Source organism: Columba livia, chromosome 1 (genome assembly GCF_036013475.1).
Source record: "Columba livia isolate bColLiv1 breed racing homer chromosome 1, bColLiv1.pat.W.v2, whole genome shotgun sequence".
Taxonomy (NCBI): Eukaryota; Metazoa; Chordata; class Aves; order Columbiformes; family Columbidae; genus Columba; species Columba livia.
Window position 1 is genome coordinate 30,973,182 of NC_088602.1, and position 18,288 is coordinate 30,991,469.

General features: G+C 43.2%; 1 protein-coding gene across 1 annotated transcript; it reads right to left on the reverse strand.

The window, feature by feature from the left end:
• Window positions 1-2,550: 2,550 nt before the first annotated feature.
• CDADC1 (cytidine and dCMP deaminase domain containing 1) lies at window positions 2,551-18,221 on the reverse strand. The gene is made up of 9 exons (XM_065053525.1): window positions 18,067-18,221; window positions 15,058-15,152; window positions 13,559-13,736; window positions 12,185-12,763; window positions 9,678-9,727; window positions 8,429-8,598; window positions 7,732-7,921; window positions 7,059-7,119; window positions 2,551-5,808 (listed from the first exon to the last, which is right to left on the reverse strand). The coding sequence occupies exons 1-9, from the start codon at window positions 18,143-18,145 to the stop codon at window positions 5,735-5,737; spliced, it is 1,476 nt and encodes a 491-aa protein (XP_064909597.1). The 5' UTR covers window positions 18,146-18,221; the 3' UTR covers window positions 2,551-5,734.
• Window positions 18,222-18,288: the final 67 nt, after the last annotated feature.

Genomic DNA, 18,288 nt, shown 5'->3' on the forward strand with positions numbered 1-18,288 from the left:
TTGACATGGACCACGAGCACCAGCACACCTTTGCCTGTTGCAGCCTGCAGCAGGAGGACTGTCCGACGCCTGCCGCAGTATTTATAGCACTAACAACCCTCCCGCGGCAGCCGCACGGACACTCGCTCCCCGCGGCCCAGCGCGGAGCAGCCGTGGCGGCGGCGGGTCCGTCCCGCAGCGGGGCCGCTCGCCCGAGACCGGCCGGCAGCGCCCCCTGGCGGCCGCGCTCGCTACCGCACCCCGCGGCCCTGTGATTCCCGCCGCTGGGGGACGGGAGCTGGTTTGCTTTTGCCGCAGATGAAGCAAAATAGCCCCAGTTTAGGGCTAGGGAACTAAACTGTGTGGGTTTCTCTGGCTGGTACTCGTTAAGCCAGCCACAGAAGCACTGCCCGTTCCCTCCCTGCACCAAGGGCTTCGCGGTGCCGCCCTGCGCCTTCTAACGCGGGGCTGTGGGATCGGCCTCTGACAGTGCATCAGCACCCTGAGGTTCAACGGAGGGATTTGGCACGTTGTGAAGGTAATGACCCCTGTAGGAAACAATTCTTTTGCAAATATAATAGGCCCAGGCGGGATCTCTCAGTAAAGCATATTTTAATAACGATTTTGCAAGACTGGGTGTTCTACCTAAAGGCAGGCACACCTAATAGGGCAAAAAGCCCCTGCTTATATCTCCCCAAAATCCTGGCTGCAATTTCCCTCCCATTCCCCATTGGTTGGGTACTTCAGGGTTTACAGACTATCCCAACACACACAATACCCTTCTCCTTATCAATCTATTTAAGATGTGGATTCCTGGTACTTTGGCTAGCTTTCCCCTAAATTAACTTATCAATACAGGTATCCATATGTATACAGGTGTCAGTACACATTCTGGGAAGAGACTGTGTATTACATTTAGAATTCATAGTCCCATGTCTCTCGGTCCTTCCCCCATGCTGGGGTCAGGTGCCAGGTCCTCAGTTATGTAAAAACAACCGTTCTTTGTTAAATGTGCCTTACAACCCCTATCTTGGCTGTACTTGTATCCATCACATTATCAGGAGGTGGGTTCTAGTGGAAAATGCCTTGTGCTACCAGCCCCTTTCCCCTTCAAAGAGGGAACAAAAATGTAAAGCACCGAGCACCATATTCTGCCCAATATCTGAAAATGCTGAAGAGCTGGTGTTGCCTGTGTGTACACATACAGCATACAGAACTGCTGTATTTGCAGAGAGCTATGTCTGGGAAAACAGACAGATCCCAAGGAAGATCAAAAAGTGACAGCCAGCTTGCTCGACAGCTGGCTTAATATGGGCCAGCAGTGTACCCAGGTGACCAAGAAGGCCAACAGCATCCTGGCTTATGTCAGGAATAGTGTGGCCAGTAGGACTAGGGCACTGATCATCCCCCTGTACTCAGCACTGGTGAGGCTGCACCTCAAATACTGTGTTGAGTTTTGGACCCCTCACTACAAGAAAGACAATGAGGTGCTGGAGAGAGTTCAGAGAAGGGCAATGAAGCTGGTGAGGGGCCTGGAGCACAAGTCTGATGAGGAGCGGCTGAGGGAACTGGGGCTGTTTAGCCTGGAGAAAAGGAGGCTGAGGGGAGACATGATCGCTGTCTACAACTACCTGAAAGGAGGCTGTAGCATGGAGGGGTTGGTCTCTTCTCCCAACTAGCAAGTGATAGGATGAGAGGAAATGGCCTCAAGTTGCACCAGGGGAGGTTTAGATTGGATATTGGGAAAAATTTCTTCACAGAAAGGGTTGTCAGGCATTTGAACAGGCTGCCCAGGGAAGTGGTTGATTTACCATCCCTGAAGGTGTTTAGAAGATGTGTAGATGAAGTTCTTAAGGACATGATTTAGTGCCAGAGTTAGGTTAGCAGTTGTACTCAACAATCTTGAGGGTCTCTTCCAACCAAAATTATTCTATGATTCTGTAAATGTTTGACAACAATTCTCTGCCCTTACCTTTCTGGACAGAGTGGAATTCAGCTCTGCGCTTGTGGCACTGTGACCATCTTCATTAAACGGTAATCCAGATCTATCAGAAACTGGCACACACCGCCTGCCTTCTTTGCTTTTCTAGTCTCCAAGCAATGGCATGTAGTGGATCTAACAAATTAAAGTCAAACACGTTTTTGAAGTCTGATTTGCAGGCAGGAAAAGCTCCAATGCACTCCGGCAGGTAACAGGCCTTGTGGCTCTGTGCCCAGGCTAGAGCTTGGTGGGTGTAAACCCCCTGAAGGGCCAGGCCTTCAGCATCACCTGTGTCAGCTCACAAAATGCTTCCTGAGGCAGTCCTTACCCTCCCTAGGATAAGGTAATTAATACTCATTAACGCTTGCAGGGCCGAGGGGGGGAATCCCAGCCCTTGCCCCGGGCTGGCAGGGGGCACAGTCTCACCTTGAGAGCATTTCTTCAGTCAGGGGAGAAGGGGTGATGCTGCGCAGCAACCAGCTGGGACTGCAGGAGCAAGGACAGCACCGGGCAGGTGAAGGGCGTGAGCATCTCAAAGCACTCTGTAATGTTTCTAATAACTCAAAGCACTTGAAAATATACTTCAGTACTTTACTGTCCGATTCATTTATTAGCAGAAAACATGTTTTGCTGTAAGGCAGACAATTAACAGAGAATTTCTGTAATTGTCAGTCAAGAGGCCAAATCATTACTACTAGTTAATGCCTACAATTAAAATAACTGCTCTGGAATGAAGAGACAAAAAAATGCATATGGGAATTTGATAAAATATACAAAGTATATAACTTTTACATTTCTTAATTTTAAATACATTGCTCTTTTTAATGAAAAACAAACATCCTAGTGTTCATTTGCAAAATAAGCACTGCAGGAGACGTCCAGTCTTTGGTGACTCTCCCTGGTTAGCAGATGACACACACAGCAGCACCTACAGAGTCCACAGGCTGACAGAGAAACCCCATTCACATTGTTCCTATTGACCAGGATAAGGACCCTACTGTGTAATCTCACTAAAAATTAAAGAAATAGGGTTATACTGATAATCAGAGCCTACAGAAGTTTGTGAGCCTCTGGAGGAATCTGTAGAAATATGGCAAGACAGGCATAAAGCCAGACTTCCAAGCCTTCAGCCTGATGAGCAGTTCCAAGTTTCATGCCAAGTTTTGTACAAAAATCTTCTTTTTAAAAACCAATAAAAAGTAAAGGTAGAATCTTAACTCCTCACAAAGTACAGGTTACCAGCAGCATTCACTGCAGGGCAGTTATTTAATGTGTGTGATATTTGACTTGTATCTTGATATACCTCTCCCTGTACCCAGGCCATCTATGGCATTTCCAGGGACATTTCAATGTCAGCTGTTCCTATGAAGACATAGACTTCCTCACCAATTTTGATACCAGCTGACTCATCACTGTAAAACTTGAAGGGGCCTTAAACGTGCCCGTTTTTTTTTTTTTTCCCTGGTCCTAACTCAAGTAGCAGAACATTGCCAATAGATTATAGAAACAAGAAGCTTTCAGTGGGTGGGGTTGGGTGGACTTTTTAATCTGGACAGTGTTGTTCTGATCTGCAGAAAAAGTCAGGAGTAATGATTCTAACACAAGATGCTTACAAGAAGCTGGGGGTGGGGGAATGGAAGTATGCCAAAGTAAAATATTTATGATTTAAAACCAGATTATAATCTTGTTTATGAAACACCAACATTTGACTTTAACCTCATATGGAAGTTACAAACAATGAAACTATTAAATCCTTGATGAGAGGAAAAAACCCTGTCTTTCTGTGGCTTGTACAGCATCCAAACCAACAACTTAATTCACAGCCCCCAGACTCTCAATCTGACAGGAAAGGCACAGGGCTCTTGCAGCTGGATCTGCTGGCAAATTCATGACCCGGGTTCCTCTGCACTGGATTACAAGACCTGGTGAAGTGGCTTCCTTGTGAGCTACTGTGAAAAAGGACTCTTTTGAGGTGTGATGCAAAAATGGATTTCACCATCTTTCCCTTGGTTGACAAACAGGGTCAGACTTTTATCCTTCGCTCACTACATGGTCCTGGGAAATGAAGCCATGTGTACCTTGCCTGGCAAGACAGCAGCGAGGCAGGAGGTCTGCCAGCTGCCTCGTGACATTTCTGCTGCTAACGCTGCACTCACTGCCCTCAACCAGCAGCCCTAGAGCAGCCTTCAGTCTAACCAGGCTCAGAGAAACAGCAGCTTCTCCAGCTCCAGGGAGAGCACATTCTCATGGTGGTAAGAGGATACGAGCATTCCCAGTTCTGAAGTCCAGGTACTCAAGAACAACGTTACACTATGAGCCATGGAGAATCACAGCTCCTTGCTGCAGCTCCAGGCATCAAGGACTGTACCTTAAGTTGCAGGACCAGTAGCTAAACTGGGTGAGAACAGACTCCGTATAATTAATGCCACATTAAGGATGCTTTGCATGCTATCCGATCACAGCTTTACTGTCTAGTTGCAACCTTTTCCAAAGCCTGAAAGAAGCAAACAGAACCTACAGCAGCATCTTAAAACATTATTCCTTTTCCAGGACCTTAAGGAGGGCAGCAAAGACAAGATGAATAAAATAACTGGGAAAAGGCCATTTATGTATCCTACCAGTGGCAGCAGAAAAATGTCTGAGGTGTTTGCACTTAAGAGCTGAGCAGAGGAGTTGAACAGAAAGTCTTGGAACATCTGCTAAACCAAACAGCTAGAGGTCATATCCAAAGCAGCAAACAGATGGCAGTAAGGAGAGTTATCTCTCAAAAGATGCTGGGTACAACTCCCTGTTCTGGTTACCCGTTACCTACCCAGCACCCCCTCAAAACTAGCAACAATGTCAGACTGCAGTTTCACTGGCTGATTTAAAGTCACCCTTGCTCCACATGCAAGAGACTGGCACCTGAAAAGATTCGGGCTATTCCACCGGTAAAGATGATCCTATCTAAGAAACAACAGGACAACTGGCACTCTATTAACTTCTGTAGTCCCAGAACCCTGTTAGTGAAGATTAACAAAACCTAAATGCTGTCAGTCTTCACAGAGTATGTAGGGGCCAGTGCGATGCATACAGCCAAATTCTTTCAGGCCTGCATCCAAAAGCTGAGAAAAAACAAAGCTAATTTTTGTCTACATCAGTTCAGATGGGCTGCACTTGAGGAAGCACACAGAGCTGCAATGCAAGTACCACTGTATAGAACAGACCTCCTATGGCAGAGGGAAGAGGGTATGTATGAGAAGAGAGACAAGCTTGATCTCCAAACCACTTACCTGGCAACCACTGCCATCCCAATGGCTTTGTTTCCTTTATACAAGCAGCCTGAGAAGCAAAAGCCACTTTCAGAAACGACAATTGCTGGTGATTATCTACCATTTCCTAGAAGATTCCCTTGATAATTGTAATTGAAGAATAGGGCTTATTTCTGCATTCTGCTAGCCCAGAACTTAGAAATCCATTCCCTCAATCCATATACCAAGCAAAAAAGATACCATTTTGTTATTAATCAGATCTACCAGTAATAAACTTCCAGTATTTTTTGCAATGTGTTAGCCACCTAGTTACTTTCACAGAAAATACAAGCAGCATTTTTTCGCCAGGAACTTCTAAATTAAAAAGACCTTCAGCAAATTCTTTAAAACATTAAAGACATAATAAATAAACTTATTCTAAAAATCACTCTCCAAACAATAAATAAAACTCTTCCTTATTTGAAAGTGCAAACAGGCTGCATTATAAAAAGTACAGATCAAGACTGAAGAAGTGCTTAATTATTCAATAGTGACCAAGACACAGTTTCTTGCTTTGGTGCTGCTGGTCATCTAGTGATTTTGTTTTCTGGACCCCATCTAAAGAAAAAAAACATATGCGTGAAACATTACTACTATAGTAAGAACAGTCTAAATACTTAACACATACAGTCACACTGGAATAATGCTGGGTTAGGGTGGGGGAGCTTGTCTTCTTCCCCATACAGAGTAACATGCAATAACCATGGTAAAAGAAACATACTAAGGAAAAACAGCAACTTAAAACAGTTCAGTGTTGAAAATGCAAGCACAGACATTCTTAGAAGAATGACCCGTGTTAAAGTTTGTCAAACACAGTACCCCAGGATGAATCTTTCTCCAGCTGGGTCTAAAAACCATTACCAGAGAGAGGGACAAACAAGCCCTAACATTTTGCAGTGATTACTAATGCCATAAACACTACTCTGAGCCCTCCCCTCCATGCTTTTCCCCCCACTCATACAGAAACAGCTAATGAGGAGACTTTTCCACTAATCTAGCTCACTGCATGTTAGGAATTAATTTGTAGTATAAGGCTATTCATGTGCTACAAAAACCACCCTCAGTCTTTTTTACGATCCTAGCATGGTGCTCACTGCTTTGAGTAACTGCCAACTCTCTATCTTTATGCTCCATATCTTCAGGCACAAGAATTATTTAGCTTATTTTTTCACATTATTTTCCTCTCTGGATGAGGAACATCTCAAGGACTGGTAGCTGACAGTAGATGCTAATGGTGGGACCCTTTTGTAGCACATAAAGGCTTAAACACGACTCATTTAAACTCTGATTTCAGAAGATGACAGCTCCCTTGCTACAGGGGTGCAGGTCGAGAGGATTTTATGGTCTTTATATTATATACACAAAAATAAATGTTGATTGAAAAGCACTGGCAGAGATTCTACATCATAAAAGAAGCACCAAAATGTTCTACAGAACATATTCAAATGACTCAAAGGAGTCCAATTTCTCTCAAAAAAGAATGGCATTCTTTATAGAACACATTATAAAGAGTCTTTATATAACAAAATTGAAAACATGATAAAGTAGTCTGGAATGATCTATATGCAAAACAGCACATTGTCGGCCTTGAGAACAGCACTGCTAGATTTTGTAATGTGTACACCAATGCCAAGCATTTGTTAAAACAAGATTGTTTTCGACTTACCATTAGTTCATCTATTCAAAAATCTCTGAGTTTTCACAGCAGAATTTAACCATTGAAATTAAGACTAATCGATCGTACAGATATCTAGGTTTGTTTAAAAAGTGGTCTCAGTCATAAAATGAATTGATGAAAATATACTTACTTTCCCTGGCTGTGGGGTCACGGAACTCAAGGGCATTAGCGTGCAATGGATTTAGTTGCCACTGGTAAAAGAAGAAGAAAATGTTCACTTATAACGGAAGACAGAAGATCAAAGGGAGAAAGAAAAAGTACCCTACAGTCCTTCACTGCCAGGCATGCCTGGGGGTGAGGCAGCAAATGAAAGGCTCCCCCTCCAACACACGCTTGCTTTGAGGATAAAATGTTATCAAGGGATGCGCGGCCATTTAGTCCCTTGAGAAGGCGAAATGAACCTCTCAAGCTGACAGCACTGCGGTTTGTCACGCCAAGCACCCTGAGTGCAGGAGGTGCTGGAAGGGCCGACAAAATCACAGCGTGATGTCCCACATCAGCTGCTGTGCTGTGACAGGGAGGCTTGGAGAGAACTTTAGAGTGTGGAGAGACCACCTCAAACAACAGCAAGGCGTTAGAGGGAAATCTGCAAGGCAGTTCCAGAAAAGAGACACATGGCCCCATCATCTGGCATATGGCGCAGCACTTCTTCCCGGTCTCGTGACAGAGCAACCTCTCAGTTACACTCACTGGACTAAACAGCACAAGAAAACACCCTTCTGTGCTGGCTGCAGATGACTGCTCACTCACCCTACCCCAATGATGCCCAGAATTTTTAGAATATAGTACATTTAGACACTTACTGTAAATTTGCTTACACCTTCAAGTTCACCAAACTTCATATAGGATATGTCTGCTTTCTTTTTTCCAGCATCAACATCTCCTGCGTAGATCTGCTTGATACCAGCCCCTTTGATTAAAGGGACACATTCATCACATGGACATTTTGTCACAAATATCATGCTTCTCTCATCTGGCTTTATTTCTCGACACCTACAAGCAGTCAGAAAACAGAATTTCAGAGCTTTTATCTTGCTTTGAATGGTGACAAACTTGATACTTCACAAGAGCAAGCAAAGTGCTGTGTTATATACTCTTAGAAGCAACTTATTCCTAATCAAGTGCACGAGTACATGACGATATCTGGTTTGGCTTTACTATCTGTGAACAAAACACCACACCACTGTCAGAAGCCTCAACAATTGCCACACTTTTGTATTTCAGGTTATACCATGGTCCTAGCAGGAAGCACAGGCAGTGGCTTGTATCTGAAGGATGGGTGGCATGCGTTGGAGTGAATATCCTTTAAAAACCAAGTTAACTTGAGAAGTCTGAAGAAAGCCCAGGAGTTGACTGTCCATGCACATCTAAGTTCTGCATCATAGGCATAAACTAGACTGTGATTGCAATCCACACTTCATCATAGTGACATCATGCATTTGACATGGAATTGTTTCTGAACCATCTAATTCTTCTCTGTGGTAAAAATAAACCCATTACCTGAATGTCAAGGCATTCTGCTCCGCATGTATAATGTATCTGAACTTTCTGATTTCCCGATCTTTTTGTTTATCGTCCATGTGTGGAAAATCGGCATATTCAGATCCAGCAGGAAAGGCGTTGTAACCACAGCCTACAAAACACATTGCTCCTGTTCCATCACAGCTTCTCTGCAACGGTAACCAAAGCATCGAATTTGGAGACATTTAAACTGAGTACCAAGTCAAAGTGTTACGCAATGTATACTTTCACATCATCAGCTCATGCAAAGTTACAGCTGTTTAAAGAGAGCTCAGCTCTTGCTGACTGCTCCATGTCTGTACAGAGCTTTTCCAGTGCGACCCACGGGAGCCACGTGGGCAAACTGCAACACCCTGCAGCAGGCATTAGAGACTTTCCTTTTAGCATGCAATACTGACAGCAAGAAAAAGCCTGAAGGATTTAGTCCTTAAGCCCTTCTGCAATGTACAAAATTAAAGACAGCTGGAGTTAGTCCCTCATGTGCCAAAGACTGTTTCACATGTCTCTGAACAGAGCCAGTGACCAGTGGGCTGATCAAGTAGCAACTGGTGATTGAAATCAGAACAAGAATCAAAATGGCAAGAGGTAACTGATGACTGAAGTGTGAAAAACAAATGAAGAGTATGTTGTAGCTGCATGAAGAATGAGGCTTCCTGGTACTGCTAATGTACATAATCAGAGACATAAAGAAATAAAAACTTTGTTTGGATGTAAACAAGCATAACAATAACATTTGTAGAAAAATATCACTTCGATCCAAAACAAAACGTGATAACACCAGTACAGCGTTTCAACTGCAACAAAAATTCTCGACAGATTGTCAGGCTGTGATTGCACTGAGACCTCTCCAAAAAAGAGCTGCAAAGAGGGGCCAAGCAGAGGAGGGCCGATGCAGAGCAGGCACAAGCTGCCTGAGCAGCAGCTGGGGCAAAACTTTGTAGCCACGACACCTGAAATGACTGACAAGGACCAGGCAAGCAAGCAGCCTGAAAAGCCAGGCAGGGACACTGTGGCAGTTGGTAAACTCACTTATACTTCCACTTCATCCTGACAACACAACAATGAACCAGTCACTAACTTGGTTAAACACAGAGTGAGAAGTGCAACCTTTCTATAGCAGTGTGCATGTGTAGGAAAAATGCACATGTATAAGCAAAATAATGAGCTCAAAGCCAATAGAAGTGTGTGAACCATGAGTGCAAGAAAAAGTAACTTTTTCAATACTTACCGATTTTTCTTCTGCCCAAATAATAGCTCCAACTCCTGTTTTATGATCCTCTAAAATACATAACATTTTGGCAGTAAATAACAAATAAAGCACTTCTAAGCTACCTGTACATTAACATATGACATACTAGAGTAAGGAATAACACTCATTGCTGCTTCATGGACAGGAGGAAGGAAATGCAGAAAGATTCAGAGCTTCAAAGTCACGTCACAGAATCACAGAATGTCAGGGATTGGAAGGGACCTCGAAAGATCATCCAGTCCAATCCCCCTGCCAGAGCAGAAACACCCAGATGAGGTTACACAGGAAGGTGTCCAGGCAGGTCTTGAATGTCTCCAGAGTAGGAGACTCCACAACCCCCCTGGGCAGCCTGTTCCAGTGTCTGTTACCCTCACTGAGAAGTTGTTTCTTCTCAAATTTAAGTAGAACCTTTTGTGTTCCAGTTTGTACCCATTGCCCCTTGTCCTACCATTGGTTGTCACCGAGAAGAGCCTGGCTCCATCCTCATGACACTCACCCTTTATATATCTGTAAACATTAATGAGGTCACCCCTCAGTCTCCTCCAAGCTAAAGAGACCCAGCTCCCTCAGCCTTCCAGTCTGCTGCAAAAGCTGAGTGTGCTTTAACTGCAAAGCCAGCCACTCTAAGACTTGTCTACATACATCTGTTCACAAATGCTAAGAAGCAACCAATACACATATCAGATAAAATGCGTGCCAGGAATATATGTGGACAGGTTCACTGACATAAGATGGCAAACTGATCAAAACATTTGTGTTGTTTACTAGTTAATTTAATTATTAATACTTAATTTCTGCCATTCCTTAAGTTTATGGTTCTGTGGTCTGAATTCCTACCAAAATTAGTTGTATTTTATACCTAATTCAGAGACAAAATGTTAGCAAGTGGATTTTGGGGGGTGTTTTCTGTCACCACCATGGGACTGTCCCCATTATGTGACTTGGAAGAATTTTATGGAAGCTTGAAATCTTCCCCAGTAGCTGTTGATGAGAGTCTTAATCAGTTAAAACAGAGCATTATCAAGGAGAAAAAAAATGTTTCAGGCTTCCAATGATTAATATTGTAGAAAATGCTGTTTCAATTAACCATTTCCATCATCCTTAGTATCACTACCACATACCCACTCAAAGAGGGTCCTTCCTGCAAAGGACATGTTTTGTGAGCGCTGACTTTATTTATATCCTGTGTATTTATTAGTCATTGATGTATATTAAGCCAGCATAGAAAACATCCTATAATCTAAATATGTGTGTGTGTGCTGTTATTTCTTTTGATTTCGTTACAGGACTAAAGTGGAATAAAAGTTTGCTCAAAAAACAGACCTGAGTCCAGGCTGAACAGCACAGATAAAACTGGATTTTGCTGCCCCACAAATAAGTACTCAAGCTTGGTCATTCTGTCTTGCTCTGTACAACACTAGTTGTACATAATGCTCACAACTGTTTCCACAAAACTTCTAAATTACTTCTAAAAATGAAATGTAATCTCATCTACAACTTCTGGTGACCAAATTTGCAGAGGGTAGCCCCCAAAAAACCATCAAACCAAAACCAAAAAAAGGTAAAGGTTCTAAAATATGAAGACCCACCTTCACAAATGACAAAGTCTGTATAATTCAAAAGGCACATTCAGCACCTGACTTGATAGGTTGGTTTTATGTGTGCATATTGGGGAATTAGTTTTGTTTTAAGCTGTAAATATGTACTACTTATTTGTTTACAAGGGTTTAAAAAAAAACTATCCTGTCTAGATGAAAAAACCATCACTAAGGAGTACCACCAAGTTTTAAGTCTTCATGTTCTGTAACATCTGGATGAACTTACCACTGCATTATTACCCAGACAGAATAAAGTAGCTAACAGAAGTCATCTGTATCAAAACATAGTCAATAACTGCCCTTCCACCCTGAAAGCCTGTACATCAGAACTCCAGCATCTTTGCAAAGAAAACCCTAATCAGATATATAATTACTTTTAGTTATAAGATTGGAACTAGGAATCTAAATATAACCATACTTAATGCCCTACTGGAAGGATATAATTTCACTGCTCTTTTCTGCGGAAGTGTAGGTAACATCTGCAATATATTGTAGGTAATAGTTACAATATTTGCACTTATTTGATAACAGAAACATCCTGGAAAATCTCAGTAAAAAAAAAAAATAGCCTCAGAGCAGCCTGAAGAATTTAAATGTCACTGTATTCTATTTTCAGATAGGTGTTGGCCATGTTGTCAGGGCAGGCTTTGCTAGCACTGTGTGTGAAATACCCGCCCTGATTTTCTCTTGGAAAGCTCCGTGTTTTCACAGGCAACACTATGCACCCCTGTGGAATTTCTATTACTACTGCTGCTCCTGTTTCACAGATGTAGAAATGGAATTCAGCAGAAATGGAATTCAAGCAAGTATTTGGAGGAAGTAAGACTGAAATCAGGAACTTGCTCTACTCGTGACGCCCATTCTTCCGTCATTACTGGAACAACTTACCTGTCCGGTACTCAAGTAGTCTGGCTTGTATCATACAGTGCCTTGCAATTTCTTGGGGCAAATCCTGATGGTCTGTTTCATTTGTTCGCCGTGATTCACTGTTGTAAAATCCAAAGCATCCAAAGACGGGGACGCTGGCAGCGACTGTTGCCAAGACCAAGACAAGATCTTTCATATTTTGCCTAAGGTTGCTGAAGTATGGATTTTCACAGAGGTTCTCCAGTCCTATTGTCATCAATATTTGCTTGTGCATTTCTTCACTTGAAATTAGGAATAAACTTTCATACTCTTTTATTCTCTCTTGTCTACACACAGTATAAAAGTCAGTATTCAAGTCAGGCTGAGATTTTGCTATTTTTTGAATAAAATCAAATTTGGTGGAAGTTTCTTCAACAAATTGCACCATATAGCACACCAAGGGCTGAAGCAACACACACACACGAGCACGACTGTTTGACTTCAGTCTTTCTACCGCTTTGGCATCTAGCTTTGCATCATCAGTAGTCATGGGATTGGATGCCTCGTTCTGCAAGCTGATTTCAGGATCTGCAGGCCAGTAAGAAATCCTGTTCACCCCAGCTGGAAGAGAAGACAATGCAGCAAAAGGAACCATGCAAGCACAGTGGAACATAAACCTAATTTTCAAAACATTATTGCCTAACACTGTTTTTACTCCTTTAAGGCTGTGAGTGCTGTTTCAGTGGCACCTGGACAACAAAAATGCTAACATATACAAGTATCAAGAGCTTATCAGACTTGATAATCAGACTATAGACCAAATTTGTAATTTCCTAAGTTCCAAGATCCTTGTGGCAGCCTAATTTTGCATCTCACTTACAACAGATACAATAACACCACACAAAAAAGCACTGATAGAAGTTGGTGCTGAGATTAAAAACTAATACTTGCAGAAGGGCTGTACCAGCAGATCCCATTTCAGGAAGTGAATAACCTGCCTTGTCTTCATCTCCCTTGGGAAATGGAAACCCTAAAGTACTCCCTGTGATTTCTGCATAAATAACCAGCCTCCCTCTGGTGCTACTGACAAGCTATGGGAGGACAAGGAAAAATGTAGCAAACTAGGCTTTGTCATCAGGCTTAGGGTTGCCATGGCAACCTGCAACAGGTATGTCAGAATCTCAGCAGTGCATCACACCCAAGAGACGAGCACCACCAATAATAATAGTTGCACAGAGAAATAGTGTCTCAGTAGCAAACCTGAGTTTCTTGATCATCAGCTCCAGGAAATGCACATTGAATACTATTGTCAGCCTTTTGGAAAATATCAGTGAAAATATCAGAGCAAACAGGCTTTCTGATACCACCAGTCACAAGTATAACATTTACTCCTACTCTACTACAGTAATTGCTTACCATTTACAATCATTTTTAAACAAGTCGAACATGGTTTTCGAGAAAAATAAAGATCACAGTTTTTAAGCCTTGATCCGTGTTTTATGAGTGCAATCTGTCCTGCATGCAAGTCTGTGCTGGAACAATGAAGACCAACAATCTTCATGTTTTTCACCACAACCAGACCACTCTTCTTCACCTACAAAAAAATGCATTAATATTATTATTATTATTATTTTATTTTTTTCCAACATCAAGTGACTTGTCACAAATTCCTTATTTTTCTGGTCATTGTTTTGCCCATAACAAAATCCAGAAGCAGCATAGAAAATTATGTCAATTATAGCTGAAAATCCCTGTGAATCATCCAGCATCTGTACATGCTCATGAGTTTAATTTCTGTCTTAAACTTGACCATCCTGGGAGCCTATAGCTTCTCTAGCTTTATTTCTGTCTCTTCATTTACAGAAACGAATCCTCTGTGGAAAAAGTCTACGTACCACAAACAAGAGCCTTTACATCTGGATTCACATGTAGTGTGAGGAAACTGGATGCAGGCTAGTTTGATGAAGCTGGTGAAACAGATCCCGTTATGCAATCCAGCTTCCACCAGAACACTGTTGCCTTAGATATGTACATTGTTCCACTTATTTGTGGTTACAGAAGTGAGGCTGTACTATAGCCCTGCATTTAACCCAAGAGCCATTTCTAACTGAATTACTAAATTTGAAACTGCTTTTGAAGTCTTTATGGTGCTGTCCCTCTTTCAGGTCTAGTCTGGGACATACCCAGCTCTGAAAATTAGGCCTGATTGTCACTCAAATTACATTCCTATCTTTTTGTCTTGGCTGACACATGTGCTATGGATCTTAGCACATGGGCATGCTCTGCACAAAGTAGTAATCACTCTAAAGAGCACAGTAAGAACTCTGACCATGAAATGAAACATCCTGTTCCAGGACACTCTGAAAATGCCCTTCTGCTTTGAAGTGTAACTGGCAGCTATTTATAAGACCCATTCTCAAGGACGGTTTCTTTTCATTGTCACTAAGGTAGTTGTCTACAAGTTCTTCATCAGAAAATGTTTGAAGTAGTTCTGCACACCTCCACTGTATAAGACAAGTCTTTTACAATCATGAACATCGGCACTGTAAAGAATATCTCTACACCATCAACCACACTGGTTTTAAATTTATAGTTAGTATATACTATGAAGTGCATGGTATACACCAGTTCTTTTTTCTTATGCTCTTCGAAATACCCACGAGCATTTTTTACTGTTTCACCTGTTGGGGGTATACCTTGCTTTTCAATGGTTTTTAAAGATAGCAAGCTGTTTAATCTTTTTGCGAATTTTCTCCCACCAGTGGATTTCTTTCTGCTTCTAAGAAATATTTGAAAAACTTCCACCTCCCACCCCCCGACTATCTGTCATGTAAGAGCAGCTCGATTAAATTCACTGCAGGAGCTATTAGTATATGTTCAGAAAGACCAATTAACGGTAAATGTAGACATTTTACCTGTGATTTTTTCTGTTGCTCATCTGAGGGAAAGAGCTCCATCCAGAGACTGAACAAAGTAAAAAGATTGACCTTAGAAAGTCTTGGCATTTGACCTGTCATTAGAAGAAAAAAACAATTATTAAATAATACTTATAAAGAAACCTCATATTGATGAAAAATATCTTCCAAGTCTTCTACATCACAGCTGCTACAGAACCTGGTACATCAACCACTTTGTTATTACAGCAGCTAAATCCACACTGTCCTCTTCAGGGTAGTAGCTGTCAACTCAGGATGCAGAGATCAGATCTGTGCAACAAGAGAAAGTGGAGAAACTTTCACTGAAATTCAGCGAGTTATTTCTACTGAGAGGCAAACAGCAGAAATCACAGATCAGATCCCACATAACTTAATGTGCTCCAATGATTCACAGATGCTTACAGAAATTTGAGACACAACTTGTGATTCAGCTTCGGGCTCACCACAGAAGAGAGCAAAAACATCTAGTACACATCATGGTCTCACACTGACACCCGCAGCAGGAGTGGATGAGCCATTGTGAAACCTCCCAGTTACATCAGTTGCATCAGTCAGGTTGGATTTTTACAAAAATTTAAACCTATTGCTCGGGCTGTCTTGACTAAATGACCAAAGAGGTAGCAAAGAACCCTTTCTTGGACCAACCACCTCATGCTGTGTTGTGCTTCTACTCAGAAGCTGGGCATTGCCCTGTGAGACCCAGAGCTCAGCACTACTGAGTGTCCTACAATCGAAAAAGGAGGAAGTGCTGCACTCCTCACCGATGCTTGCACCATTCCAGATGTAAAATCATCTTGCCTCACACCTGGCAAGAAGGTGATTAAGTCTTCAAAACATTTCTGGTCCCTATTTCAGGGATGCTTACAGAGAGCTGCAATGAACACATATTCCTCTGCAGGTCTCTCATGCGCTGACAACAGCATTATTTCTGGTTTTATCCCTTCCTTCAAATGTTTAAGTTTTTGCAAAGGAGGAAAAGGCAGAGGCAGAAATAGAGAAAAAACATTTCTTTAAGTAAGATCGCTTCAGTAGGGAAAAGGGTTAGTTTAATGACACATCTGTGAACTCAAACAATTAGGTCAGAAGACAAACATATGCAATCCATGACTGGAGCAACATTTTCAGACAGTATTTTAGCAGCTTTATTCACACAGAAGTGAGAGTAAATTTATTAGTGCTTTCGGAAAGCAACTCTAGACCCCTCAGCAGCACCATCCAATGTCACACTGCCCACTGCTCCTTAGGCTGCCCAGCTACACTCCCCACTGCGCACATCCGCTGCAAGGGGCACCTGGTTGGCACCACCAGACACGTGTTAATTCTCATTACAGTCCCTGTTCACTCCTGTTGTAGCACACACATGTACAGATCCCAAACGGCAAGCTAAAATAAACAGTGCAATTTATACCAACTCACACATAACACCATCATGTTTTCTAAAATGGGTTACAATTCGGCATACAGAGCAGATTTAAAACAGAATACACTAGAAACAAGTTTGAATTACTGTTTTTTTTTTTCCTTGGACCTAATCTCAGCAAGCTGAAGAATGTACTGGTTCACAACCCTGTTGTGAATTGACATTAATTTATAATGAGAAGCAGGAGAATATTATGATGAAAAATGAAAGACCTGTGGTCACAGTTATCATATCTATGTATCCACGTCTTTATTCATTTATGTAATTCAATGTTCCCTTAAGTTCAACAGAGAATACTAACTGAAGTGGTCTGGAAAAAAAGGCAGAAGACATCTTACAGAATTAAAAGCAACTACCGAAGACTGGGGAAGAAAAGGAATCAGGCTCTTTGCTACTGAGACCAAAACCATATATGAAAGGAGCACTCTTCAGGCACATTAAGTCCTCACAGCTTCCCTACTTTACACAGCTTCCCTGCTTCACATAAAGGTACAAATTCATCCTCCAGGTTATGGATCTTGCTCCAGTGAGGCACAACATGCTCCAGGGAAAGAATACTGTGAAATCCAGTGGCAAAAACCCTGCTGCTCCCACACCTGCAAGCAAAAAGGAGCAGGGCACAGTGCATCTGGACGGGGCTGAGATACAGGATTATGTCACAGTTGCAATGTAGGAGTCCTCAGGTCAAAGTCTGAAAGGCTTAAGATGTCATCTTACAAGTACAAAACTAACACACTGCTTTGACATCATCAAGGAGGAGGAAATCAGTGGCATCGATGTCCGGGGAAAGGAAACAAGAAACCCTTTTCAGAGTTCATCTTCTTTGCTTGCTTGGAAGCAGGATTTTCATACAGCTAAGGAAGAAACAAACCCCATTTACCCATCAAGGAGGCCTGGCAGCCCAGTTGTGGCCCTCAGTCTGAGAGCTATATATACAGCCCAGGGGTGATCTGTATGTACAGCCCACTCCCTGGGGACCGCAGCAACAGGATACAAAAAATCCATCAAAAGCCACTTAATTTGGGCATCCTCAGCCTTGGGAGAAAGTTGCTCTCTAGTAAATTTGTACAAGGGCCCTGTTGTAGGGGTTAGTATGAACCCCTCAGAAGGCAGACACTTTTATGCACATTTTATACACGAGAAGTATACATGGTACAGAACTGGAAGAAGAAATTATTTTGACAGGGGAGGGAAAAGCAAAATGCAAGCATATGTTACCAAAAAGCCTTATGAACAAGAGCACAAGCAAGCAGGGGGGTGGCGAGGGAGATACTTTACGACATTGTCTGTCAGGGGCAGGATCGCTATGAAACAGCAGCGAGGGGGAAGGCAGGAGCTCTCCCAACAGCCCCGCGGAAGCCTCACAAGCGTCCCGAGGACAAACCGGACAGTCCGGTCATTTCGTTAAGCGCCCCGCAGCACCCGCGAAGGCCGGTCAGCACCCTTCCCCCTCATCCCTCCCCACCGGCCGTTACCGCCCGTTCCGCACCGCTCCCTCGCAGCGGGGCAGGCCCGGCCTGGCACCCCGCCACCAAGTCCCCACACGGCGGGCGCGGAGCGGTGCTCACCGGCCATGCTATCCGTCTGCGTGCTCGCCGCGCTCATCCGCGGCCCCCCCGCCGCCACCGCCTCCTCCGCGCCGTGCATGGGTGCCGGTGCCGGTCCCGGTGCGGGCGCCGCCCGCTGCCCCCCGTCTGCCCCCGCCTGTCCCAGCCCGGCCCGCCCCCATGGCCGTCTCGCTCCTCCCTCAGGGCGTCGGCGCGGTGGGGGCGTCCGCATGGCAACTGCCG

Coding starts and splice junctions, on each gene's coding strand:
- CDADC1 (XM_065053525.1), bottom strand. CDS start 18,145: ATGCACGGCGCGGAGGAGGCGGTGGCGGCGGGGGGGCCGCGGATGAGC. Junction 15,153..18,066: donor GCAGACGGATAGCATGGCCG/GTGAGCACCGCT, acceptor TTCTAATGACAG/GTCAAATGCCAAGACTTTCT. Junction 9,728..12,184: donor ACTACTTGAGTACCGGACAG/GTAAGTTGTTCC, acceptor TATGTATTTTAG/AGGATCATAAAACAGGAGTT.